Source organism: Ranitomeya variabilis, chromosome 4, assembly GCF_051348905.1.
Source record: "Ranitomeya variabilis isolate aRanVar5 chromosome 4, aRanVar5.hap1, whole genome shotgun sequence".
Taxonomy (NCBI): domain Eukaryota; kingdom Metazoa; phylum Chordata; class Amphibia; order Anura; family Dendrobatidae; genus Ranitomeya; species Ranitomeya variabilis.
The window spans coordinates 753,085,843-753,112,803 of NC_135235.1; the positions used below are offsets into that span (position 1 = coordinate 753,085,843).

At 46.8% G+C, this 26,961-nt stretch overlaps 1 protein-coding gene across 1 annotated transcript in view; it reads left to right on the top strand.

Moving 5' to 3' along the window:
• The first annotated feature begins 251 nt into the window (after positions 1-251).
• Positions 252-26,961, top strand: part of LOC143768268 (uncharacterized) — a 64,269-nt gene continuing 37,559 nt past the window's right edge. The window contains exon 1 of the mRNA XM_077256961.1: positions 252-392. Coding sequence (XP_077113076.1) covers positions 252-392 — 141 coding nt within the window. The remainder of the gene's footprint in view (positions 393-26,961) is intronic.

Sequence of the window (26,961 nt, forward strand, 5' to 3'; positions counted from 1 at the left end):
GTATATGACCCTTAGCCGGACACTGGAAGGGGGTAAATAAGCGAGATTTCGGCATTTTAGCTCCCGGTGTGGAGGCGATAGCACAATCATATGCCGCCATATACTAGACGTCCGGTAACCGGTGATAATCCCCTCATGTGTGGGGTCTATTTGTCTCCAGAGAAATCACACGTTACATTCCACACAGAACATTGTGTAGAAAAGGCGGCGCGAGGTGATTGTGCCAGTAGTGAGGGCGAATAATGGCGGGAATGTCACTGACTGAGGAGAAGTCTCCATGTAGCGTCTTCACTGCGGATCACGTGACCCCTGACTCCTCCCCCTGTGACCTCATCACAGGTCCTGTGCGCACAGAGCAGCCATATCTGTGGAGTGCGGCTCTGCAGGTGGAGGTATGTGGAGATTCCCCATTACTGAGCGCAGCCGGGGACATTAACCCCTTCTGCACGGAGGAGACTCTTTATAAGAACCATAATGTTGTTGTTCTGTTTCCTGTAATAGATACATACGAGCCAACTATGGAGGACAGGAAGTGAGGAGCGGAGTGTTCTCCTAGTACAGGGCCCCTTTCTTGGCCCCACACAGTGTGATGCCCCCATTATGCCCTGTAAGCAGGTTCTGCCCCACACCCAGCTGCCTCGGGCACTTTACCAGGAGCTGGTACCTCAGATTCTTCCCCGCACCCCTTTCCTTTGTTGGCGCCAAATCTGTTCTGCCTTTGGGGCTCCGGCCTTTATAATATCAGTAACTGCGCCATCAAGGTCTCCTGACCAGGTGCACCCTCTAGACTCTTCCCTCCGGAAACCCTCCCTCTCCCCATTGGTGTCACATGGTCCCGTCTGGACGGCAGATAGCAGTCTGTACAAATGCAGCACAGCCCTGAGGAGGCTTTTTTATGATGCTCCTTTTTACACCCCTTATGTAATATATATGATGGCGCTCACACAGTATAATGTTTCCACAGTACTGGCATCTCTCGTAAAAAGATATATTTTCACACTACCGCCATACCCCCACACAGTATAATGTTCTCATAGTACCGCCATACCCCCACACAGTATAATGTTCTCATAGTACCGCCATACCCCCCCACACAGTATAATGTTCTCACAGTTGTTGTGAATTCTGCTCTTGGGCTCCCTCCGGAGGTTGTTAGTGGTAGTGCAGTGGTCTCTGGATTGTAAGCCAGGGCAGGTGTTTCTGCTTATTTCAGCTCTATTAGGTATTTAGGTGTGTAGGATCCATCAATCCCTGCCAGTTGTCCATTGTATCTTGGAGGGATTGCATCTCTGTCTGGCTCCACTTCCCCTGCTGTTATTTCAGCTAAGATAAGTGCCTTGTTTTGGTTCTCTGTAGCACGCATGCAGTGTGCTTTTATGTGCAGTGCAATCTATTGTGTTTTTGTCCAGCTTACACTTTGTTTATATTTTTCTGTCATGCTGATTTCTCTGGAGATGCAGATATACATCCTATGTCTTTAGTTAGATGTAGTGATAGTATATTCTGCTGTGGATTTTTCTAGAGTTTTAATACTGACCGCTTAGAATTCTGTCCTATCCTTTTCTATTTTAGCTAGAAGTGCCTCTTTTGCTAAACTCTGTCTTTTCTGCCTGTGTATGTATTTCCTCTTAAACTCACAGTCAATATTTGTGGGGGGCTGCCTATCCTTTGGGGCTCTGCTCTGAGGCAAGATAGGATTTCCCATTTCCATCTTTAGGGGTATTTAGTCCTCCGGCTGTGTCGAGGTGTCTAGGCCATGTTAGGTACATCCCACGGCTACTTCTAGTTGTGGTGTCAGTATTAGGATTGTGGTCAGTACAGGTACCACCTACTCCAGAGATAGTCTCATGCGTCTCCAGGGTCACCGGATCATAACAGTACAACTGGCCAACAATGAGTTAAATGCATCTCAGAAGAAGGGAAGAAAAGTGCTGAGCCATTTTTTTTCTGTAGTCTGTTTTGTCTTTCCTTCCCTCTTTTCCTCTGGGTGACTGAAGAGCTGTGTGCTAGCATGGATGTTCAGGGATTAGCTTCTCGTGTAGACCAACTGGCTGCTAGGGTACAGGGTATTTCCGATTATATTGTTCAGACTCCGGTTTTAGAGCCTAGGATTCCTACTCCTGATTTATTTTTTGGGGACAGGTCTAAATTTTTGAGTTTTAAAAATAACTGTAAACTGTTTTTTGCTCTGAAACCTCGTTCTTCTGGTGATCCCATTCAGCAGGTTAAAATTGTCATCTCCCTGCTGCGTGGCGATCCTCAGGATTGGGCATTTTCCCTGGAATCTGGGAATCCTGCCTTGCTTAATGTAGAAGCCTTTTCTCAGGCTCTAGGGTTATTGTATGATGAACCAAATTCTGTGGATCATGCTGAAAAGACCTTGTTGACCCTGTTTCAGGGTCAAGAAGCGGCAGAATTGTATTGTCAGAAATTTAGAAAATGGTCTGTGCTGACTAAGTGGAATGAGGATGCTTTGACAGCGGTGACGTCACCGCTGTGATCTGCTTTCACTTTACGGCCGGGAGTCAGTCAGTGCGGGAAGCAGACGGCAAGGGACCTGACGGACACCGGAATGTGAGTATGTACTGTTTGTTTTTTTTTACATTTACAACGGTAACCAGGGTAAACATCGGGTTACTAAGCGCGGCCCTGCGCTTAGTAACCCGATGTTTACCCTGGTTACCCGGGGACCTCGGCATTGTTGGTCACTGGAGAGCTGTCTGTGTGACCGCTCCCCAGCGACCACACAACGACTTACCAACGATCACGGCCAGGTCGTATCGCTGGTCGTGATCGTTGGTAAATCGTTTTGTGAGACGGTACCCTAAGACCAAGCTGGACAAGTACAAAGCCTGACCCCAACTGAAGAGACTGCTAAACAAAGGCTCACAAAACTTGCTGCAAGACTAGAGAGATACATTGGAGAAGCTGAGGCCAAGAAGATAAATGCCCTGTTCTCCAAAGAACCATCCAAAGTGTAAAAAACGCAACACCAGTGCAATGTGGCTGCAATATCTGAGAATGAAACACAGCAACCACCTAGAGCAGGAAGCAGTCACCATTACAGTAGCAGACATCCAACAACGGGTCAAGGACATGAAGAGCTGGACAGCACAGACATGATCCTCACCTACTGGTTAAATAAATTCACAGCGGTACATGAATGCATGGCAATGCAGATGAACCAACTGCTGGAAGCAGGCCAACACTCAGCTTGGCTAACACAAGGAAGAACAGTGCTGAACATGAAGGATTCTCACAAAGGAACAGTTCCATCTAACTACCGCCCAATAACCTGCCTTACAACAACATGGAAACTTCTGTCAGGCATCATAGCCACCAGGGCCGGACTGGCCATCGGGCACTTCTGGCAAATGCCAGAAGGGCCGGTGCCAGTAGTGGGCCGCTGCACTGTTCCTCCCCCTCCCCCCACCGCCGCCGCATTTAACTATACCGGCGTCTATGACGCCGGTATAGTTCAATGCAATGATGGAGGAGAGAGCGTCTCCTGACGCTCCCTCTCCCATCATTCCTCACTCTGCCTCTGACAGCACACTGCGGGTGCGCGATGACGTCATATCATCGCGCACCTGCTGTGTCCTGGGCAGACTGCAGCCGCCGAGACAGGAGCAGGGAGCAGCGCGGGCAAAAGGAAAGGTGAGAAGAGTGTTGTTTTTTTTTAACTGGACTGTGGGGCCATTATCGGGGGGGTTGGTGGGGGAGAGATGAGATGTGGGCTGTGCTGTATATATCCCTGTGTGGGCTGTGCTCTATATATCCCTGTGTGGGCTGTGCTGTATATATCCTTGTGTGGGCTGTGCTCTATATATCCTTGTGTGGGCTGTGCTCTATATATCCTTGTGTGGGCTGTGCTGTATATACCCCTATGTGGGCTGTGCTGTATATACCCCTATGTGGGCTGTGCTGTATATACCACTGTGGGCTGTGCTGTATATACCCCTGTGTGGGCTGTGCTGTATATACCCCTATGTGGGCTGTGCTGTATATACCCCTGTGTGGGCTGTGCTGTATATACCCCTGTGTGGGCTGTGCTGTATATACCCCTGTGTGGGCTGTGCTGTATATACCCCTGTGTGGGCTGTGCTCTATATACCCCTGTGTGGGCTGTGCTCTATATACCCCTGTGTGGGCTGTGCTGTATATACCACTGTGTGGGCTGTGCTGTGTATATACCCCTGTGTGGGCTGTGCTGTGTATATACCCCTGTGTGGGCTGTGCTGTGTATATACCCCTGTGTGGGCTGTGCTGTGTATATACCCCTGTGTGGGCTGTGCTGTGTATATACCCCTGTGTGGGCTGTGCTGTGTATATACCCCTGTGTGGGCTGTGCTGTATATACCACTGTGTGTGCTGTGCTGTATATACCCCTGTGTGTGCTGTGCTGTATATACCCCCGTGTGTGCTGTGCTGTATATACCCCCGTGTGTGCTGTGCTGTATATACCCCCGTGTGTGCTGTGCTGTATATACCCCCGTGTGTGCTGTGCTGTATATACCCCCGTGTGTGCTGTGCTGTATGTACCCCCGTGTGTGCTGTGCTGTATATACCCCCGTGTGGGCTGTGCTGTATGTACCCCCGTGTGGGCTGTGCTGTATGTACCCCCGTGTGGGCTGTGCTGTATGTACCCCCGTGTGGGCTGTGCTGTATGTACCCCCGTGTGGGCTGTGCTGTATGTACCCCCGTGTGGGCTGTGCTGTATGTACCCCCGTGTGGGCTGTGCTGTATATACCCCCGTGTGGGCTGTGCTGTATATACCCCCGTGTGGGCTGTGCTGTATATACCCCCGTGTGGGCTGTGCTGTATATACCCCCGTGTGGGCTGTGCTGTATGTACCCCCGTGTGTGCTGTGCTGTATGTACCCCCGTGTGGGCTGTGCTGTATGTACCCCCGTGTGGGCTGTGCTGTATGTACCCCCGTGTGGGCTGTGCTGTATGTACCCCCGTGTGGGCTGTGCTGTATGTACCCCCGTGTGGGCTGTGCTGTATGTACCCCCGTGTGGGCTGTGCTGTATGTACCCCCGTGTGGGCTGTGCTGTATATACCCCCGTGTGGGCTGTGCTGTATATACCCCCGTGTGGGCTGTGCTGTATATACCCCCGTGTGGGCTGTGCTGTATATACCCCCGTGTGGGCTGTGCTGTATATACCCCCGTGTGGGCTGTGCTGTATATACCCCCGTGTGGGCTGTGCTGTATATAGCACTGTGTGGGCTGTGCTGTATATAGCACTGTGTGGGCTGTGCTGTATATAGCACTGTGTGGGCTGTGCTGTATATAGCACTGTGTGGGCTGTGCTGTATATAGCACTGTGTGGGCTGTGCTGTATACTACTACGCGGGCTGTGCTGTATACTACTACGCGGGCTGTGCTGTATACTACTACGCGGGCTGTGCTATATTATGCAGGCTGTGCTATATACTATAGGGGGTATATTATATTCTATGGGGGAGGCCGTGTTATATACTATGTGGCTGTGTTATATACTATTGCGGGGGTATATTATATTCTGTAGGGGAGGCTGTGTTATATACTATGGGGGTATATTATATTCTATGGGGGAGGCTGTCTTATATATACTATGGGGGGCTGCATTATATTCTATGGGGGGCTACATTATATATTATGGGGAGGTGGGCTGTATTATATTCTATGGGGGGCTGTATTAGATTTTATGAGGGATGATTGCATCATACTCTGATGGGGCTGCATTCTATGGGGAGGTGGGCTGTATTCTATTCTATTCGGGGCTACATTAATTTCTATGGGGCTGTATTATATATATATTCTATGAGGGGTGATTTCATCATACTCTATGGGGGGGCTGCATTATATTCTATGGGGGGGTTACATTATACTCTGGGGTGGCTGCATTATACTCTGTAGGGTGGTGGCTGCATTATACTGTATGTGGGCTGCATTATACTGTATCGAGGACTATGGGGAATACGTTATACTATATGAAGAACTATGGGGTGCATTATACTATGGGAAGTGAATTGTACTACATGGATGATTATGGCGGTGCATTATACTATATGGAGCACTATGAGGAGTGTATTATGCTCTGTGGAGGACTGAGCAGTGTATTTTAATATATGGAGGGCTATAGGGAGTGTATTATACTATATGGAGGACTGTGGTGCACATTATAATATATGGAGGACTATGGGGTGTATTTTACTAAACAAGTAAAATGCTGCATATTCAGATTGTTTTTGCCGGAACAAAAATCATTGTTCTCAGCAGCACATCGCCAGCGTAAACTGTAGATGTGCTGCTGATAACATGATACTTATTAAAACACAACCTTGAAGCATATGACCACACAAGATAATTAGTAAAATATATATACCTTTATTATTATTGGTTAAAACGTATGCAAGAACAGTACCAAGTCAATTTTAACAACAATTATAATTTAACAAAACCTGAGTAAATACAAGGAGGAGAAAAGGGTGCACCCACTAAAAAGTGCTGCACCATGGAAATAGCATGAGCATTCAGATGGGGGGTACCGGAACAATCATAATAAATCAGTAGTCCGCTAAAGTGCTTAATGCCTAAGGTGCCACAATAAATATAGCTACCTCATTATGAGGTGAACACACCGATGCCCCATGAAAAAACAATGTTCCCATCAAAGATCCTTACCCATGCTTAGATCCACGTGCACGCACCCGCGCCCCAACGCGCGTTTCGCCCTCGGCTTCCTCGGGGGGCATCGGTGTGTTCACCTCATAATGAGGTAGCTATATTTATTGTGGCACCTTAGGCATTAAGCACTTTAGCGGACTACTGATTTATTATGATTGTTCTGGTACCCCCCATCTGAATGCTCATGCTATTTCCATGGTGCAGCACTTTTTAGTGGGTGCACCCTTTTCTCCTCATTGTATTTACTCAGGTTTTGTTAAATTATAATTGTTGTTAAAATTGACTTGGTACTGTTCTTGCATACGTTTTAACCAATAATAATAAAGGTATATATATTTTACTAATTATCTTGTGTGGTCATATGCTTCAAGGTTGTGTTTTAATAAGTTAGTTGGAAGCATCACTTCTTTATATTCTGAGTAGCTTTAAGGGGTTGTCCTAAAGTCTACTATGTTATCGATCCCTGAGATTGTGTATCTGATAACATGATACTGTATGATGATCTGTTAGTGATCGTTCTGTCCCATCATTCTGTCTCAGACGGTGGAAAGAGGCCGGGAAACAAGCGTTGAACAACTTCAGTATGGTCGATCAAACTCATTTAGTGGCCTGAACTCAGCGCTTGTAAATACAACCAAAATGCTTTTGTGTGATGTGCAATATGTTAGCATTTGGGGCCCCATTTTAAACTTTGCCTAGGGCCCCACTTTGCCTAAAACCGGCCCTGCCTACAAGTGTACAAAGATATTATACAGTCACCATGTGACAAGTGGGCCTGTGTAACTTCAAATGCCAGGGCTGAATTTTAGTCCCAGTCCGACCCTGATAGCCACCAAGCTACAGAACCATATGAACCAGTACATGAATCCAGCTCAGAAAGGCATTGGGACTGACACCAGAGGCTCTAAGCACCAGCTCCTAGTAGATAGAGCAGTCGCTCAAGACTCAAGATCCAGACAGACCAATCTCAGCACAGCCTGGATTGACTACAGGATAGCCTATGACTCAATGCCACATACATGGATCTGTGAATGCTTGGCTCTGTACAATGTCAACAGGAAATTTAGAACCTTCCTCAGAAACTCAATGGGGCTATGGAGAACAACATTGGAAGTCAACTCAAGACAACACATCACACAGCAGGATGCAGGAGCGCTGCCCTTCTACTACACAAGGCTTTCACTTTCTCCAAAGCAAGACGCTGATGCGCCGCTTAAAACACAGACTCTTAAGGTTTCTCATCTTATACGGATCAGCAACCAGGTCGCACATTCTATGAGCTTTAAATGCCCCTGGATATTACAGGGATACCTTGCTCCAAAAGAAACACTCACAGTACCTGGACTAAGCGACCTTAGACTAAGACCCGGGAGGGTCGAAACGTCATCACTGTTGTGTCGCATATACATATTGTATTATTCACTTCATGTTTGATCCGATATTGTCCTATTGTATTTAAATAAATTAGCATTTTGAAAACTACATTTCTGCATAAGATATTCCACTTAGGGAGTGCGGAAGATTACTGTATACTGTAAATAGCACATAGACGCAGTATATAACAGCTCACACAGTATATAACACAGCCCACGTAGTATATAGCACACCGATGTAGTATATAACACAGCCCACGTAGTATATAGCAATGTGGGCACCATATCCCTGTTAAGAAAAAAAGAATTAAAATAAAAAAATAGTTATATACTCACCTTCCTGTGGCCCCCGGATCCAGGCGAGGCGTTTAGCGATGCTCCTCGCGATGCTCCGGTCCCAAGAATGCATTGCGGTCTTGTGAGATGATGACGTAGCGGTCTCGCGAGATGAGACTTACATCATCACCTTGCCCAATGCAGATTTGTGATTGATCACTGAATATGACTTTCATCCAGTCATCCACAGTCCACAATTGCTTTTCCTTAGCCCATTGTAACCTTGTTTTTTTCTGTTTAGGTGTTAATGACGGCTTTCGTTTGGCTTTTCTGGATGTAAATCCCATTTCCTTTAGGCGGTTTCTTACAGGTTGGTCACAGACGTTGACTCCAGTTTCCACCCATTCGCTCCTCATTTGTTTTGTTGTGCATTTCCTGTTTTGGAGATGATTTACCCTCTTTTAAGAGTTTGATAATCCTCTCCTTTGTTTCAATTGACATCTCTCGTGTTGGAGCCATGATTCATGTCAGTCCACTTGGTGTAACAGCTCTCCAAGGTGTTATCACTACTTTTTAGATGCAGACTAACGAGCAGATCTAATTTGATGCAGGTGTTGTTTTTGGTTATGAAAATTTACAAGGTGATTCCATAATTTTTTCCTCAGAATTGAGTGACTCCATAATTTTTCCCCTATGCTTGGTTAAAAAAGTAACCATTACTGACTACCACATTTTTTTGTTCTTGATTTCTTTTAGTGTTTCTTAAAGCCAGAAAGTTGCCATTTGAAATGACTTTAGTTTTGTGCCATATCTGTGATCTGCTCTTTTACTACAAAATTAAACTGAAAGAACATCTTCCAAGGCCGGTGATTCCATAATTTTTGCCAGGGGTTTTGTAGATAGATAGATAGATAGATAGATAGATTTTTTTTTTCTTTACGTTGGAGGGCTCAATTCCAGCTATTGCTGTCGGACCTGTGATTTCTATCTCCTCCACTGTGTACAGGATAATAGAGTATAATAAAGTAGCTATGGACAAGACTTAACTAACATTGCGCAGTGACTCTGCTTTCCATATAGTAACAGATATTTCTTGTTAACCCCTTCATGACCCAGCCTATTTTGGCCTTAATGACCTTGCCGTTTTTTGAAATTCTGACCAGTGTCCCTTTATGAGGTAATAACTCAGGAACGCTTCAACGGATCCTAGCGATTCTGAGATTGTTTTTTCGTGACATATTGGGCTTCATGTTAGTGGTAAATTTAGGTCGATAATTTCTGAGTTTATTTGTGAAAAAAACGGAAATTTGGCAAAAAATTTGAAAATTTCGCAATTTTCACATTTTGAATTTTTATTCTGTTAAACCAGAGAGTTATGTGACACAAAATAGTTAATAAATAACGTTTCCCACATGTCTACTTTACATCAGCACAATTTTGGAAACATTTTTTTTTTTTGCTAGGAAGTTATAAGGGTTAAAATTTGACCAGTGATTTCTTATTTTTACAACAAAATTTACAAAACCATTTTTTTTAGGGACCACCTCACATTTGAAGTCATTTTGAGGGTTCTATATGGCTGAAAATACCCAAAAGTGACACCATTCTAAAAACTGCACCCCTCAAGGTGCTCAAAACCACATTCAAGAAGTTTATTAACCCTTCAGGTGTTTCACAGCAGCAGAAGCAACATGGAAGTAAAAAATGAACATTTAACTTTTTAGTCACAAAAATGATCTTTTAGCAACAATTTTTTTATTTTCCCAGCGGTAAAAGGAGAAACTGGACCACGGACGTTGTTGTCCAATTTGTCCTGAGTACGCTGATACCTCATATGTGGGGGTAAACCACTGTTTGGGCGCACGGCAGGGCTCGGAAGGGAAGGAGCGCCATTTGACTTTTTGAATGAAAAATTGGCTCCAATCTTTAGCCCACACCATGTCACGTTTGGAGAGCCCCTGTGTGCCTAAACATTGGAGCTCCCCCACAAGTGACCCCATTTTGGAAACTAGACCCCCCAAGGAACTTATCTAGAAGCATAGTGAGCACTTTAAACCCCCAGGTGCTTCACAAATTGATCCGTAAAAATGAAAAAGTACTTTTTTTTTCACAAAAAAATTATTTTAGCCTCAATTTTTTCATTTTCACATGGGCAACAGGATAAAATGGATCCTAAATTTTGTTGGGCAATTTCTCCTGAGTACACCAATACCTCACATGTGGGGGTAAACCACTGTTTGGGCACATGGTAAGGCTCGGAAGGGAAGGAGCGCCATTTGACTTTTTGAATGAAAAATTATCTTCATCGTTAGCGGACACCATGTCGCGTTTGGAAAGCCCCTGTGTGCCTAAACATTGGAGCTCCTCCACAAGTGACCCCATTTTGGAAACTAGACCCCCCAAGGAACTCATCTAGAGGCATAGTGAGCACTTTAAACCCCCAGGTGCTTCACAAATTGATCCGCAAAAATGAAAAAGTACTTTTTTTTCACACAAAATTTCTTTTAGCCTCAATTCTTTCATTTTCACATGGGCAACAGGATAAAATGGATCCTAAAATTTGTTGGGCAATTTCTCCTGAGTATGCCGATACCTCATATGTGGGGGTAAACCACTGTTTGGGTGCACGGCAAGGCTCGGAAAGGGAGGCGTGCCATTTGACTTTTTGAATGGAAAATTAGCTCCAATCGTTAGCGGACACCATGTCGCGTTTGGAGAGCCCCTGTGTGCCTAAACATTGGAGCTCCCCTACAAGTGACCCCATTTTGGAAACTAGACCCCCCAAGGAACTTATCTAGATGCATAGTGAGCACTTATAACCTCCAGGTGCTTCACAGAAGTTTATAACGCAGAGCCGTGAAAATAAAAAAATAATTTTTCTTTCCTCAAAAATGATTTTTAGCCCAGAATTTTTTATTTTCCCAAGGGTAATAGGAGAAATTGGATCCAAAATGTTGTTGTCCAGTTTGTCCTGAGTACGATGATACCCCATATGTGGGGGTAAACCACTGTTTGGGCGCACGGCAGGGCTCGGAAGGGAAGGCACGCCATTTGGCTTTTTGAATGGAAAATTAGCTCCAATCATTAGCGGACACCATGTCGCGTTTGGAGAGCCCCTGTGTGCCTAAACATTGGAGCTCCCGCACAAGTGACCCCATTTTGGAAACTAGACCTCCCAAGGAACTAATCTAGATGTGTGGTGAGCACTTTGAACCCCCAAGTGCTTCACAGAAGTTTATAACGCAGAGCCGTGAAAATAAAAAATGTGTTTCCTTTCCTCAAAAATATTTTTTTAGCCCAGAATTTTTTTATTTTTGCAAGAGTAACAGGAGAAATTGGACCCCAAAAGTTGTTGTCCAGTTTCTCCTGAGTACGCTGATACCCCATATGTGGGGGTAAACCACTGTTTTGGCACACGTCGGGGTTCGGAAGGGAAGTAGTGACGTTTTGAAATGCAGACTTTGATGGAATGCTCTGCGGGCATCATGTTGCGTTTGCAGAGCCCCTGATGTGCCTAAACAGTAGGAACTCCCCACAAGTGACTCCATTTTGGAAACTAGACCCCCAAGGGAACTTATCTAGATGTGTGGTGAGCACTTTGAACCCCCAAGTGCTTCACAGAAGTTTATAATGCAGAGCCGTGAAAATAATAAATGTGTTTCCTTTCCTCAAAAATATTTTTTTAGCCCAGAATTTTTTATTTTTGCAAGAGTAACAGGAGAAATTGGACCCCAAAAGTTGTTGTCCAGTTTCTCCTGAGTACGCTGATACCCCATATGTGGGGGTAAACCACTGTTTGGGCACATGCCGGGGCTCGGAAGGGAAGTAGTGACGTTTTGGAATGCAGACTTTGATGGAATGGTCTGCGGGCATCATGTTACGTTTGCAGAGCCCCTGATATGCCTAAACAGTAGAAACCCCCCCCCCAAGTGACCCCATTTTGGAAACTAGACCCCCCAAGGAACTTATCTAGATGTGTGGTGAGCACGTTCAACCCCCAAGTGCTTCACAGAAGTTTACAACGCAGAGCCGTGAAAATAAAAAATCATTTTTCTTTCCTCAAAAAAGATGTTTTAGCAAGCAATTTTTTATTTTCACAAGGGTAACAGGAGAATTTGGACCCCAATATTTGTTGCCCAGTTTGTTGTGAGTACGCTGATACCCCATATGTGGGGGTAAACCACTGTTTGGGCGCACGTCAGGGCTCGGAAGGGAAGTAGTGACATTTGAAATGCAGACTTTGATGGAATGGTCTGCGGGCGTCACATTGCATTTGCAGAGCCCCTGATGTGCCTAAACAGTAGAAACACCCCACAAGTGACCCCATTTTGGAAACTAGACCCCCGAAGGAACTTATCTAGATGTGTGGTGAGCACTTTCAACCCCCAAGTGCTTCACAGAAGTTTACAACGCAGAGCCGTGAAAATAAAAAATCATTTTTCTTTCCTCAAAAAAGATGTTTTAGCAAGCAATTTTTTATTTTCACAAGGGTAACAGGAGAATTTGGACCCCAATATTTGTTGCCCAGTTTGTTGTGAGTACGCTGATACCCCATATGTGGGGGTAAACCACTGTTTGGGCGCACGTCAGGGCTCGGAAGGGAAGTAGTGACATTTGAAATGCAGACTTTGATGGAATGGTCTGCGGGCGTCACATTGCATTTGCAGAGCCCCTGATGTGCCTAAACAGTAGAAACACCCCACAAGTGACCCCATTTTGGAAACTAGACCCCCGAAGGAACTTATCTAGATGTGTGGTGAGCACTTTCAACCCCCAAGTGCTTCACAGAAGTTTATAACGCAGAGCCGTGAAAATAAAAAATAATTGTTCTTTCCTCAAAAATTATGTTTTAGCAAGTAATTTTTTATTTTTGCAAGGGTAACAGGAGAAATTGGACCCCAACAGTTGTTGCCCAGTTTGTCCTGAGTACGCTGGTACCCCAAATGTGGGGGTAAACCACTGTTTGGGCGCACGTCGGGGCTTGGAAGGGCGGGAGCACCATTTGACTTTTTGAACGCAAGATTGGCTGGAATCAATGGTGGCGCCATGTTGCGTTTGGAGACCCCTGATGTGCCTAAACAGTGGAAACCCCTCAATTCTAACTTCAACACTAACCCCAACACACCCCTAATCCTAATCCCAACTGTAGCCATAACCCTAATCACAACCCTAACCCCAACACACCCCTAACCACAACCCTAACCGCAACACACCCGTAACCCTAATTCCAACCCTAATCCTAACCCTAATCCCAACCGTAACCCTAATCCCAACCCTAACCACAACTGTAACCCCAACACACCCCTAACCCTATCCGTAACCCTAACCACAAGCCTAATCTTAACCCTATTTCAAACCCTAGCCCTAATTCCAACCCTAACTCTAATTCCAACCCTAACCCTAAGGCTATGTGCCCACGTTGCGGATTCGTGTGAGATTTTTCCGCACGATTTTTGAAAAATCTGCAGGTAAAAGGCACTGCGTTTTACCTGCGGATTTACAGCAGATTTCCAGTGTTTTTTTGTGCGGATTTCACCTGCGGATTCCTATTGAGGAACAGGTGTAAAACGCTGCGGAATCCGCACAAAGAATTGACATGCTGCGGAAAATACAACGCAGCGTTTCTGCACGGAATTTTCCGCACCATGGGCACAGCGGATTTGGTTTTCCTTAGGTGTACATGGTACTGTAAACCTGATGGAAAACTGCTTCGAATTCGCAGCGGCCAATCCGCTGCGGATCCGCGGCCAATCCGCTGCCAATCCGCTGCGGATCCGCGGCCAATCCGCTGCGGATCCGCTGCCAATCCGCTGCGGATCCGCGGCCAATCCGCTGCCAATCCGCTGCGGATCCGCTGTCAATCCGCTGCGGATCCGCGGCCAATCCGCTGCGGATCCGCTGCCGATCCGCTGCGGATCCGCTGCCGATCCGCTGCGGATCCGCGGCCGATCCGCTGCGGATCCGCGGCCGATCCGCTCTGTGTGCACATGCCATAACCCTACCCCTAACCCCCTACCCCTAACCCTACCCGTAACCCTAACCCTACCCCTAACCCTACCCCTAGTTCTAACCCTAGTTCTAACCCTAACCCTAGTGGAAAAAAAAAAAAAAAAAAATTCTTTATTTTATTATTGTCCCTATGGGGGTGATAAAGGGGGGGGGGGGTTATTTATTATTTTTTTTATTTTGATCGCTGTGATAGAACCTACCACAGCGATCAAAATGTACCTGTAAGGAATCTGCCGACTGGCAGATTCGGCGGGCGCACTGAGCATGCGCCCGCCATTTTCCAAGATGGCGGCGCCCAGGGAGGAGACGGCCGGACACCGGGAGGATCGGTAAGTATGAAGGGGTGGTGGGGGGGTGGATCGGAGCACAGGGGGGGTGATCGGAGCACAGGGGGGGGGGATCTGAGCAAGGAGGGAGCGGACAGCAGGACGGGGGAGCCGGCAGGCGGACGGAGGGGACCGGAGGACTAACGGAGCACTGGGGGGGCGATCGGTGGGTGTGGGGGGGGGGGCACTTTAGTATTTCCAGCCATGGCCGATGTTATTGCAGCATCGGCCATGGCTGGATTGTAATATTTCACCAGTTTTTTAGGTGAAATATTACAAATCGCTCTGATTGGCAGTTTCACTTTCAACAGCCAATCAGAGCGATCGTAGCCACGGGGGGGTGAAGCCACCCCCCCTGGGCTGAAGCACCACTCCCCCTCTCCCTGCAGATCGGGTAAAATAGGAGTTAACCCCTTCACCCGATCTGCAGGGACGCGATCATTCCATGACGCATACGCTGCGTCATAGGTCGTTTTGGCACCGACTTTCATGACGCAGCGTATGCGTCAAAGGTCGTTAAGGGGTTAAAACAATGATTTTTTTCACTTTAAACCTTTGTTAAACACCTCTGATCAGTGCAATCATATAACATACTAGCTGAAGAGCCCGGCGTTGCCTGGGCATAGTAAATATCTGTGGTTAGTTATAGCACCTCACTTCTCTTATTTTCCCATCATGCCTCTCATTTTCCCCTCACATCTCCCATTTTCCCCCTCACTCCTCTCATTTCCCTCTAACACTTGTCATTTCGACCTCACATCTGTCATTTTCCGATCACTCCACTATTTTCCCTCACTCCTCTCATTTTGCACTCACACCTTTTCATTTTCACCTCACACCCCTCGTTTTCACCTCACACCTCTCATTTTCCCCTCAGTATATACATGTTTGTCATCTCCCTTATATATATAGTATACACCTGTATGTCATCTCCTGTATATACCTGTGTCATCTCCCCTGTAAATAGTATATACCTGCTGTATGTCATCTCCTCCTGTATATTGTATATACCTTTGTGTCATCTCTTCTGTATATACCTGTATATTATCTCCTCCTATATATAGTATATACCTGTATGTTATCTCCTGTATATAGTGTATATACCTGTATGTCATCTCCCCTTTATATAGTATATACCTGCTGTATGTCATCTCCTCCTCTATATACCTATGTGTCATCTCCTCTTTTATATAGTATATACCTGTATGTCATCTCCTCCTGTATATAGTATATATGTGTGTCATCTCCTCCTGTATGTAGTATATACCTGTAAGTCATCTGCTCCTGTATATAGTATATACCTGTGTCATCTGCTCCTGTATATAGTATGTACCTGTATGTCATCTCCTCCTGTATATAGTATATACCTGTGTGTCAACTGCTCCTGTATATAGTATATACCTGTATGTCAACTGCTCCTGTATATAGTATATATGTGTGTCATCTCCTCCTGTATATAGTATATACCTGTAAGTAATCTCCTCCAGTATATAGTATATACCTGTGTGTCATCTCCCCTGTATATGGTATATACTTGTGTATTGCATAAGAAAGAAAGGAGGGCACTCACCGATCTGAAGCTTGACTTGACTTTATTGAATGTTCATAAAAACATCATGGCCGGGAGAGTAAACAAGGAGCTTCTGTGAGCAGTGTGAAGGTCTTCACACTGCTCACAGGAGCTCCTTGTTTACTCTCCCGGCCATGATGTTTTTATGAACATTCAATAGTCAAGTCAAGCTTCAGATCGGTGAGTGCCCTCCTTCCTTTCTTATGCAATGCACTGATTCTCATGTGATTTCTGGAGGAGCACCCGGCAGCTTGTGGTGGAATTTGGACTGCTTTGCTGTATGAAAGCACTTGATGTGCACAGAGGCTGTGGGTCTCCAAGTGGAAGGTAGTGCCGTTCTTTTTTTTTTTTTTTTCTTTTTCTTTTGTCAAAGGGTATATACCTGTGTGTCATCTCCCCTGTAAATAGTATGTACCTGTATGTCATCTCCCCTGTATATAGTATATACCAGTGTGTCATCTCCTGTATATAGTATATACCTGTGTGTCATCTCCCCTGTATATAGGATATATGTGTGTGTGTCATCTCCTCTGTATATAGTATATACCTGTGTGTCATCTCCTCCTGTATATAGGATATATCTGTGTGTCATCTCCTCCTGTATTAGACCTCGTTCACACGTTATTTGCTCAGTATTTTTACCTCAGTATTTGTAAGCTAAATTGGCAGCCTGATAAATCCCCAGCCAACAGGAAGCCCTCCCCCTGGCAGTATATATTAGCTCTCACATACACATAATAGACAGGTCATGTGACTGACAGCTGCCGTATTTCCTATATGGTACGGTTGTTGCTCTTGTAGTTTGTCTGCTTATTAATCAGATTTTTATTTTTGAAGGATAATACCAGACGTGTGTGTTTTAGGGCGAGTTTCATGTGTCAAGTTGTGTGTGTTGAGTTGCGTGTGGCGACATGCATGTAGCGACTTTTGTGAGATGAGTTTTGTGTGGCGACATGCGTGTAGCAACTTTTTGTGTTGAGTTGCATGTGACAGGTTAGTGTAGCAAGTTGTGTGCAGCAAGTTTTGCGCGTGGCGAGTTTTATGTGTGGTGCGTTTTGAGTATGTGCAAGTTTTGTGTGAGGCAACTTTTGTGCATGTGGCAATTTTTCCCATGTGCAAGTTTTGCGTGTGGCGAGTTTTCCATGAGGTGAGTTTTGCACGTGTGGCGAGTTTTGCGTGAGCCTAGTTTTGCATGTGGCGTGTTTTGCGCGTGGCGAGTTTTGAGCGGCGACTTTTGTGTTTTGACTTTTATGTGGTGAGGTTGGTGTATGTGTGGTGAAATGTGTGCTGAGGATTATATGTGTTCAAGCACGTGGTAGTGTGGTGCATTTTGTGTGTTCATATCCCCGTGTGTGGTGAGTATCCCATGTCGGGGCCCCACCTTAGCAACTGTACGGTATATACTCTTTGGCGCCATCGCTCTCACTCATTTAGTCCCCCTTGTTCACATCTGGCAGCTGTCAATTTGCCTCCAACACCTTTTCTTTCACTTTTTCCCCATTATGTAGATAGGGGCAAAATTGTTTGGTAAATTGGAACGCGCGGGGTTAAAATTTCACCTCACAACATAGCCTATGACGCTCTCAGGGTCCAGACGTGTGACTGTGCAAAATTTTGTGGCTGTAGCTGCGACGGTGCAGATGCCAATCCCAGACATACACACACACACACACACACACACACACACACACACACACACACACACACACACACACACACACACACACACACACATACATACATACACACATACATACACACATTCAGGTTTATATATTAGACTAGCTATTGAACCCGTTCTACGCCCGGGTGGCGAGCATTTATATTGGTATATGGCCTCCATCCTGGTATGTGCTGCTCTCATCTTGCTCTCCCATCCTGTCATGTGCTGCTCCATCCTGCGCCCCCATCCTGTCATGTGCTCCCATCCTGCGCCCCCATCCTGTCATATGCTGCTCCATCCTACACCCCCATCCTGTCATGTGTGTGCCCCCATTGTCATGTGCTGCTCCCATCCTGTGCCCCCATTCTGTCATGTGCTGCTCCCATCCTGTGCCCTGTTATGGTTCTCAATGGCAAGAGAACATAGCCCAGCAAACATAAGAACTAGCTCTTGGAAGGATGGAAACTAAACTGACCATGAACTAAACCTGTCGCACAACTAACAGTAGCCGGGTAGCGTAGCCTGCGTTTTATCCCTAGACGCCCAGCGCCGGCCGGAGGACTAACTAATCCTGGCAGAGGAAAATATAGTCCTGGCTCACCTCTAGAGAAATTTCCCCGAAAGGCAGACAGAGGCCCCCACAAATATTGGCGGTGATTTTAGATGAAATGACAAACGTAGTATGAAAATAGGTTTAGCAAAATTGAGGTCCGCTTACTAGATAGCAGGAAGACAGAAAGGGCACTTTCATGGTCAGCTGAAAACCCTATCAAAACACCATCCTGAAATTACTTTAAGACTCTAGTATTAACTCATAACATCAGAGTGGCAATTTCAGATCACAAGAGCTTTCCAGACACAGAAACGAAACTACAGCTGTGAACTGGAACTAAATGCAAAAACAAACAAGGACTAAAGTCCAACTTAGCTGGGAGTTGTCTAGCAGCAGGAACATGCACAGAAAGGCTTCTGATTACAATGTTGACCGGCATGGAAGTGACAGAGGAGCAAGGCTAAATAGCGACTCCCACATCCTGATGGAAACAGGTGAACAGAGAGGATGATGCACACCAGTTCAATTCCACCAGTGGCCACCGGGGGAGCCCAAAATCCAATTTCACAACAGTGCCCCCATTGTGTCATGTGCTGCTCCCATCCTTTCATGTGCTCCCATCCTGCGCCCCATCCTGTCATGTGCTCCCATCCTGCACCCCCATCCTGTCATGTGCTGCTCCCATCGTGCGCAATCATTCTGTCATGTGCTGCTCGCATCCTGTGCCCCCATTCTGTTGTAATGTGCTGCACCCATTCTGCCTGTTCCTGTTTCCATTCTGCCATATGTTGCTCCCATCTTTCTCTCTCTGGCTCTTCTGCCCGAGTGCGGCTGTGCTGAGTGCGGGCGGCTGTGCTGAGTGCGGGCGGCTGTGCTGAGTGCGGGCGGCTGTGCTGAGTGCGGGCGGCGGCTGTGCTGAGTGCGGGCGGCGGCTGTGCTGAGTGCGGGCGGCGGCTGTGCTGAGTGCGGGCGGCGGCTGTGCTGAGTGCGGGCGGCGGCTGTGGTGAGCGCGGGCGGCTGTGGTGAGCGCGGGCGACTGCGCGGCGGTGGTGAGCGCGGGCGGCTGTGCGCGGCGGTGGTGAGCGTGGGCGGCTGTAAGGTTCTCAGTATTTTTGCTACATTTGCTGTTGTTTTCTGTTATTGAAACCTAAGTTTTCCGTCGCCATTTTTGCTTTGTCTTGTTGTAGCTACTTTGCCCTGAGTCAGTATGGAGTTTCTAGCTTCCTTGTTTCCGCCCTGTTCTCTGTCTCTTGCCTTTATAAGCAGCCTCAGCTGTTCAATCAGTGCTTCTGAATCATGTCTGCAGTCAGCCTGTGACCTGCTCCTGGAAGTCTGGACTTGGTATTTGTGGACACTGGAACTCTGCTGCATGCTAATCTACATTTGCAAGGGAAGTAACACAGAGAGAGACTCTGAACCAGTTTGTGCTTCGTGTTGAACTCAACGTTTATTCTGATCTGCTATGTCATCTGCCATGTCTCCTGCCTGTGTACCTGCAATTGTGTAAAGCCTTTTTTCCTGTGGCATACTTGTATGCAGTAATACAAGCAAGTCATAACTAAACCTGTGTCTACTGTGTCTTCCTCGCACCCAAGCACAAGACGCTAAACAGACTATGTACAATACATCACAAGATTCAGAAGCCAACTTTAGTGTCTGCTGGGTCTGAGGACGCCGAGTCTGCTGTGGACCGTGTATCCTTTATACTTCTGCGATGATAGTGGTTGTGACTTCTCACAACCATTTCAGGTGAGCGCATTCCCTTATTTTCAGCTAGGTGTGTTACCACAGGTAAACACTATTGTGCGCCCTTGTTTCTCTTCCAGCATTTCTGCCTTAGAGGATCTGGGAAGATATTTCATTTATACCTTCTGTGATGACAGTGGTTGTGACTTCTCACAACCATTTCAGGTGAGCGCATTCCCTTCTTTCCAGCCAGGTGTGTTACCACGGGTAAACACTATTGTGTGCTTTTTTTTTCCTTTTCTAGCACTTCTGCCTTAAAGGATCTGGGAAAATGGAGGCTCGCTTAAAGGACTTGTGTGGAATTACCGATACAATAATTGCGGATATACAGGCTTTAAAGACCAGCTTTGCAAATCTGCAGGATCTGAACAACCACAATCTGCAAGTTTTCGGACAAAATACTCAGGATTTACGAGCCAGGATTGAGGCATTGGAGGAACGAGTCCGGGCACCACCCCTACCTCCGGGTTCTGGGTTTCCCAAGTTACCCCCTTTTCATTTTGGTGGTGAACGTGAAAAATTCAGGGGGTTTATTAACCAATGCAAACTTTTTTTTTCTGCACATGCCTCGCAATTTACCTCGGAACGGTCCAAAGTGCTTACTATAATCATGCTGCTCTCCAACAAAGCTCTGATGTGGGCAAACCCCCTGATTGAGACTGAGGATGAGTGTTTGAATAATTTGGATGCTTTCATTTCAGCCATGGGGCAGGTGTTTGATGACCCTAACCGAGGTGCGACAGCTGAAGCAGCCATGTTAACTTTGCGCCAAGGTAAGCGCTCAGTAGTTGAATATGCCTTGGATTTCAAGAGATGGGCCCTCGATACCACTTGGGACAGTTCTGCCAAAAAATCTATCTTTCGGAAAGGGTTGTCTCCCATGATTAAAGATGAACTTGCTCGTGCTGACCCTCCCACTGCGTTAGGTGACTTTATTAACTACTGCATCCGTATTGATGCCCGTCTTACTGAACGCAGACAGGAGAGATGGTCTGAAAATAATCGCATTAACCATTTCCTACCTTCCTCCCCAGCTAGGGACCCTCTGAGCAAGATCACACGGGAACCAGAACCTGAACCCATGCAGGTAGACTCTTTACAGAGACGGGTTAGTGACGCACGCAAAGAACATCGCTTAAAGGAAAATCTATGTTTCTATTGCGGTAAGTCAGGGCACTTCATTATCAACTGCCCCAGCCGTTCTCGTAAAACTACTGCAGCAGTCATTCACTGTGAGTGTTGTGAAAGGAGATCAGTCATGTCTGAACCTCAGGCTCCAGAAAGATCTGCCGCTATAGATGCTGATTTCTCGGACTTAAACTCTGTTATTTCGGATTCTGATGACTGTGTAAATGCGGCAGTTTTTCAAGTTTCCTCAGCAGTGTCTCAGCTGAGCTGTAAGAACAAGTCTCATTGCTTTCTTTCCATCAAGCTCTGGGTTGACTCGGTCTGGGTGTCTAGCTCTGGTATGATTGACTCAGGGGCAAGCGGTAATTTTATGGACATCTCCTTTGCCCAGAAACATGGGATACGTTCAGTGAAGAAGGCTACTCCTTTACAGATGGAGACTGTGGATGGTTCCCTGCTAACCTCTGGACCAGTGGATCAAGAAACAGAGCCTTTGAAGGTCCTTATGGGTAAGAATCATCAGGAGAAGCTGTCTTTTATGCTCATCTCTTCTCCTCACTTCCCCATTATTCTAGGGCTACCATGGCTGCAGGCTCAGAACCCTACAATTAACTGGGAGACCAAGGAGCTGCATTTTCCAGAGAAACAGATGGGTCCAGAAGTTTCAGCTTGTTCGGTTCCTAAGAGACCCACGTCAGTCTCTGAAATACCAGCTATATACCAGGAGTATGCGGATGTATGTGACAAAAGGAACGCTGACCAGCTTCCCCCTCATCGTCCATACGATTGTCCAATTGAATTATTGCCCGGAGCAGAAATACCCTTTGGTAAGATCTACCCTCTGGCAGGGCCCGAATTAAAGGCGTTGAAGGACTATATTGACGAAAATCTAGCCAAGGGCTTCATACGCCACTCTTCATCTCCTGCAGGTGCACCCATCTTCTTTGTGAAGAAAAAAGATGGATCTCTTAGACCCTGCATAGATTATCGGGAGCTCAATAAGGTTACTATTAGAAACCGTTATCCATTGCCATTGATTCCTGAGTTATTAGAGAGAGTACGGCATGCCAAGATTTTTTCTAAACTGGACCTCCGTGGGGCCTATAATTTGGTCCGTATTAGACCTGGGGATGAATGGAAGACTGCATTCAGGTCACGCTACGGACACTTTGAATATCTAGTTATGCCTTTCGGTCTGTGTAACGCCCCAGCCACTTTCCAACACTTGGTGAATGACATTTTCAGGGATCTTTTGGATACATTCGTGGTGATTTATCTGGATGATATTCTGATTTTTTCTAACTCCACAGAGGAACATCATGGACACGTGAGAATGGTCTTAGAACGCCTAAGACAAAACCATCTTTACATTAAACTTGAGAAGTGTGAATTCCATCGGACCGAAATTCAATTTCTGGGGTATGTAATGTCTACACAAGGAATCAGTATGGATGGAAGCAAGACCCAAGCCATCAAGAATTGGCCAGTTCCTAAGAATGTGAAGGAAGTGCAGCGCTTCATCGGGTTTGCCAACTTCTACAGACGTTTTATTAGGAATTTTTCTGAGGTAGTATCACCCATCACACAACTTACCCGGAAAGCGTCTAGCTTCACTTGGACCCCTCAAGCTCAAGAAGCATTTTCCAGTCTGAAGGATAAATTTACCACAGCTCCTATCCTAGTGCATCCCAACCCTGAACTTGCCTTTATAATAGAAGTGGATGCCTCAGACTGCGCCATCGGAGCTATTCTCTCTCAGAGGACAGGTGAGAAGAATGTGCTTCATCCCTGTGCTTTCTTTTCCCAGCGGTTATCTGCGGCTGAGAGGAACTATGATGTAGGCAATAGAGAATTGCTAGCCATTATTGCCGCATTCAAAGAATGGAGACACCTTCTTCAGGGAGCTGCACAGCAAATAGTCGTCCTAACTGACCACCGCAACCTTGAATTTATAAGGTCGGCTAAGTGCCTGACTCCTCGTCAGGCTCGTTGGAATCTTTTCCTAAACCAATTTAATTTCATAATCTCTTATAGGCCCGGATCGCACAATGGAAAAGCTGATGCACTCTCTAGGATCCATTCAACAGAGACCCGTCCACCTACTCCTCCTAAGACTATTCTTCCTGATTCTAGATTCCTGGGAGTGATTCATAATCAAGACCTACTCAAAGACATCAAGGAAGCTTACCATGCGGATTCTTTGCTGGCACAACCTCCTAGAGACGTAAGTCTTGTTTATAAGAGTGGTGTGTGGTTTCAGGGGCAACGCCTGTATATACCTGAAACGGTCAGATTAAGAGTAATGCAACTCATCCACGATTCTAAGATAGCTGGGCATAGAGGAGTTCTAAAGACACAGGAATTTCTTTCACGTTTCTTTTGGTGGCCCACTTTCAGAAAGGACGTTCTAAACTATGTCACTTCATGTGAAGTTTGTGCGAGATGCAAGACACCACGTTCCTCGCCAACGGGTCTATTGCAACCCCTACCCACCCCTTCCCGTCCATGGGGATCCATTTCCATGGATTTCATTGTGGAGTTGCCAACCTCGCAAGGGAAAAACACCATTCTAGTGGTAGTGGATCGGTTAACAAAGGCGGCTCATTTTATTCCCTGCATCGGCCTACCAACTGCTAAACAAACATCAGATTTAATTATTCAAAATGTGTTTCGCTTGCATGGAGTACCAGATGAGGTCATTTCTGATCGAGGAGTGCAATTCACTTCAAGGTTTTGGCAGAATTTTTGTGCCGCATTGGACATTAAAGTAAACCTTTCTTCTGCTTTTCATCCCCAGACTAATGGACAAACAGAACGGACTAATCAGACCCTGGAGCAGTATCTCCGCTGCTTTATCTGCCACCTACAGGATGACTGGGTGGATTTACTTCCACTGGCTGAGTTCTCCTATAATAACTCTCAGAGCGCTTCCACTAAGCAGTCTCCTTTTTATGCCAATCTAGGTTATCATCCTAACATTCTGCCTCAATTTCCCATAGATACGCCATTGCCAGCTGTGGCTGAAAGAATCACGTCTTTACAACGCAATATTGATCTGCTAAAGGAAAATCTGCAATTGGCTCAGGAAAGGTATAAAAGAGCAGCAGATAAGTTTCGCAAACCTGCACCAGCTTTCAAGGTAGGAGACTTGGTCTGGCTGTCAACCAAAAACCTTAAATTGAGAATCCCATCATCCAAATTGGGACATAAGTACATTGGACCCTATAAGATCAGTAGGATTGTAAGTGCTGTTGCTTGCCGTCTTCAACTGCCCGGAACTATGAAAATTCACCCTGTCTTTCACGTTTCCTTACTAAAGGCAGCAGTACCCAATACGTTCCCTGGACGTTCTTCTCCCCATCCTGATCCGGTGCTGATTGATGGTCAGGAGGAATTTGTGGTTGAGAAGATTCTGGATTCCAGATTATATAGGAATCGGCTACAATATCTGATCAAATGGCAGGGTTACCCAGTTGAGGATAACTCATGGGAACCGGTTAATAACATTAATGCTCCTCGCTTACTCCGCCAGTTCCATCAGAGGTACCCAGACAAGCCTGCTCTGAGGTCATCCAGAGGCTGTCCCTAAGGGGGGAGTAATGTAAGGTTCTCAGTATTTTTGCTACATTTGCTGTTGTTTTCTGTTATTGAAACCTAAGTTTTCCGTCGCCATTTTTGCTTTGTCTTGTTGTAGCTACTTTGCCCTGAGTCAGTATGGAGTTTCTAGCTTCCTTGTTTCCGCCCTGTTCTCTGTCTCTTGCCTTTATAAGCAGCCTCAGCTGTTCAATCAGTGCTTCTGAATCATGTCTGCAGTCAGCCTGTGACCTGCTCCTGGAAGTCTGGACTTGGTATTTGTGGACACTGGAACTCTGCTGCATGCTAATCTACATTTGCAAGGGAAGTAACACAGAGAGAGACTCTGAACCAGTTTGTGCTTCGTGTTGAACTCAACGTTTATTCTGATCTGCTATGTCATCTGCCATGTCTCCTGCCTGTGTACCTGCAATTGTGTAAAGCCTTTTTTCCTGTGGCATACTTGTATGCAGTAATACAAGCAAGTCATAACTAAACCTGTGTCTACTGTGTCTTCCTCGCACCCAAGCACAAGACGCTAAACAGACTATGTACAATACATCACAGCGGCTGTACGTGGCGGTGCTGAGAGTGCGGGCGGCTGTGCGTGGTGGTGCTGAGAGTGCGGGCGGCTGTGCTGGGCACCGAGTGCTGGGGGCCTGAGCAGGCGGGGACACCGGCTCGCTGTGGGGGTCAGGTGCCGGAGTCGCCGCTAGCTCAGGCCCCCGGCACTTGCTATATTTACCTGTCCCCCGTTCCACCGCTCCGTCTTCCGGGTCCTCTGGCTGTGACTGTTCAGTCAGAGGGCGGCGCGCATTAAGCGCGTCATCACGCCCTCTGAACTGAACGTCACAGGCGTCCGCGCTTTCCGGCGCCATTTTCTTGAAGACACGCAGTGTGTCTTCAAGAAAATGGCGCCGGAAAGCGCGGACTGCGCAGGCGCCGATTCCGGGAGCAGGGGGACATTCATGGCCTGGAATCGCATCGGTGGAACGGGACAGGTAAATATACTCACCTTCCTGGCACGTCCCTGCTTCTCCGTTGGAGATCGCGGTGTGCGTTCAGTGCTTACGCATACCGCGATCTCCTGGGAGCGTCACTCTGTGGGGTCCAGACTGCGCCGGCACTTGCGCAGTCTATAAAGGCTTCGGACAGAGTGACGCTCCCAGCGTTATATTATAGATAAGCCTCCGATGGCTCCGATGATGCCCTGTACTACTGTAGTGTATCTGTCATACCCGCTGCTGCAGTCCCTGCTCCTGCCGGCTCTTCTCGCTGCAGTCGCCGCTCTCTGCGCCGCGCCGGTTCCCTGGTTCCTCCTCCTGCTGTCCGGGGATTCCGGCGTGGTGTCCGCGCTTCCTCTCTTCCCCGTCCTGTGTCTGCCCCGCACATGCGCCTTAGGATGCGGGCGCGCGCCCCTCACTCCTCTTAACCTGTTCCACGCCTCCCCTTCCTTCAATCAGGTACCTCCTCCGGCTATATCAGGCAGCTCCTCCATATTGGAGGCGCCTGATTATTATTGTGCTTTTTGTGCTTAACTCAGGTCCTTGTGGTTCGGTCTCCTACCGTTCCTGCCTGGTCTGCCCTCGCAGACTTATTCCCTTGTTTTTCCCTTTTCCCTTCCTCCATTCCCCTTGCCTGCCTCCGGTTCTCTCCTACTGCCTTCCTCCTGTTTCTGTTGATATTCCTACCCGCCTCTCCTTGAGCCGTCCCTCTTGGCACCAGCTGTTGCGGTATTCGACCTCCTCCGGCCTGCTCCCAACTGTCCCTGTATAGGGGTAGCCCTCGGGATCGCTCGCCCTAGGGTGCGTCAGTACCGTGACCCAGAGGGTCCACTCTCTGTCCGTCTCCTCGGGCGTCACAGTATAATCAGGCCATGGACCCCGCTGGTGCTTCTGCAGCAACTCAGAAAGAGTTGTTGTTCTTACGGGAGAATCAGACCCGGATCATGTCTGTCATGAAGTCTATGGACTCCCGTTTGACAGCCCTGCAGACTTCTGACCCTGGTAACGCTCCACTGCTGGCAGGTCTCCAGCAGGAGCTTGCGCAGCAGCGTGATACCCAATCCCATA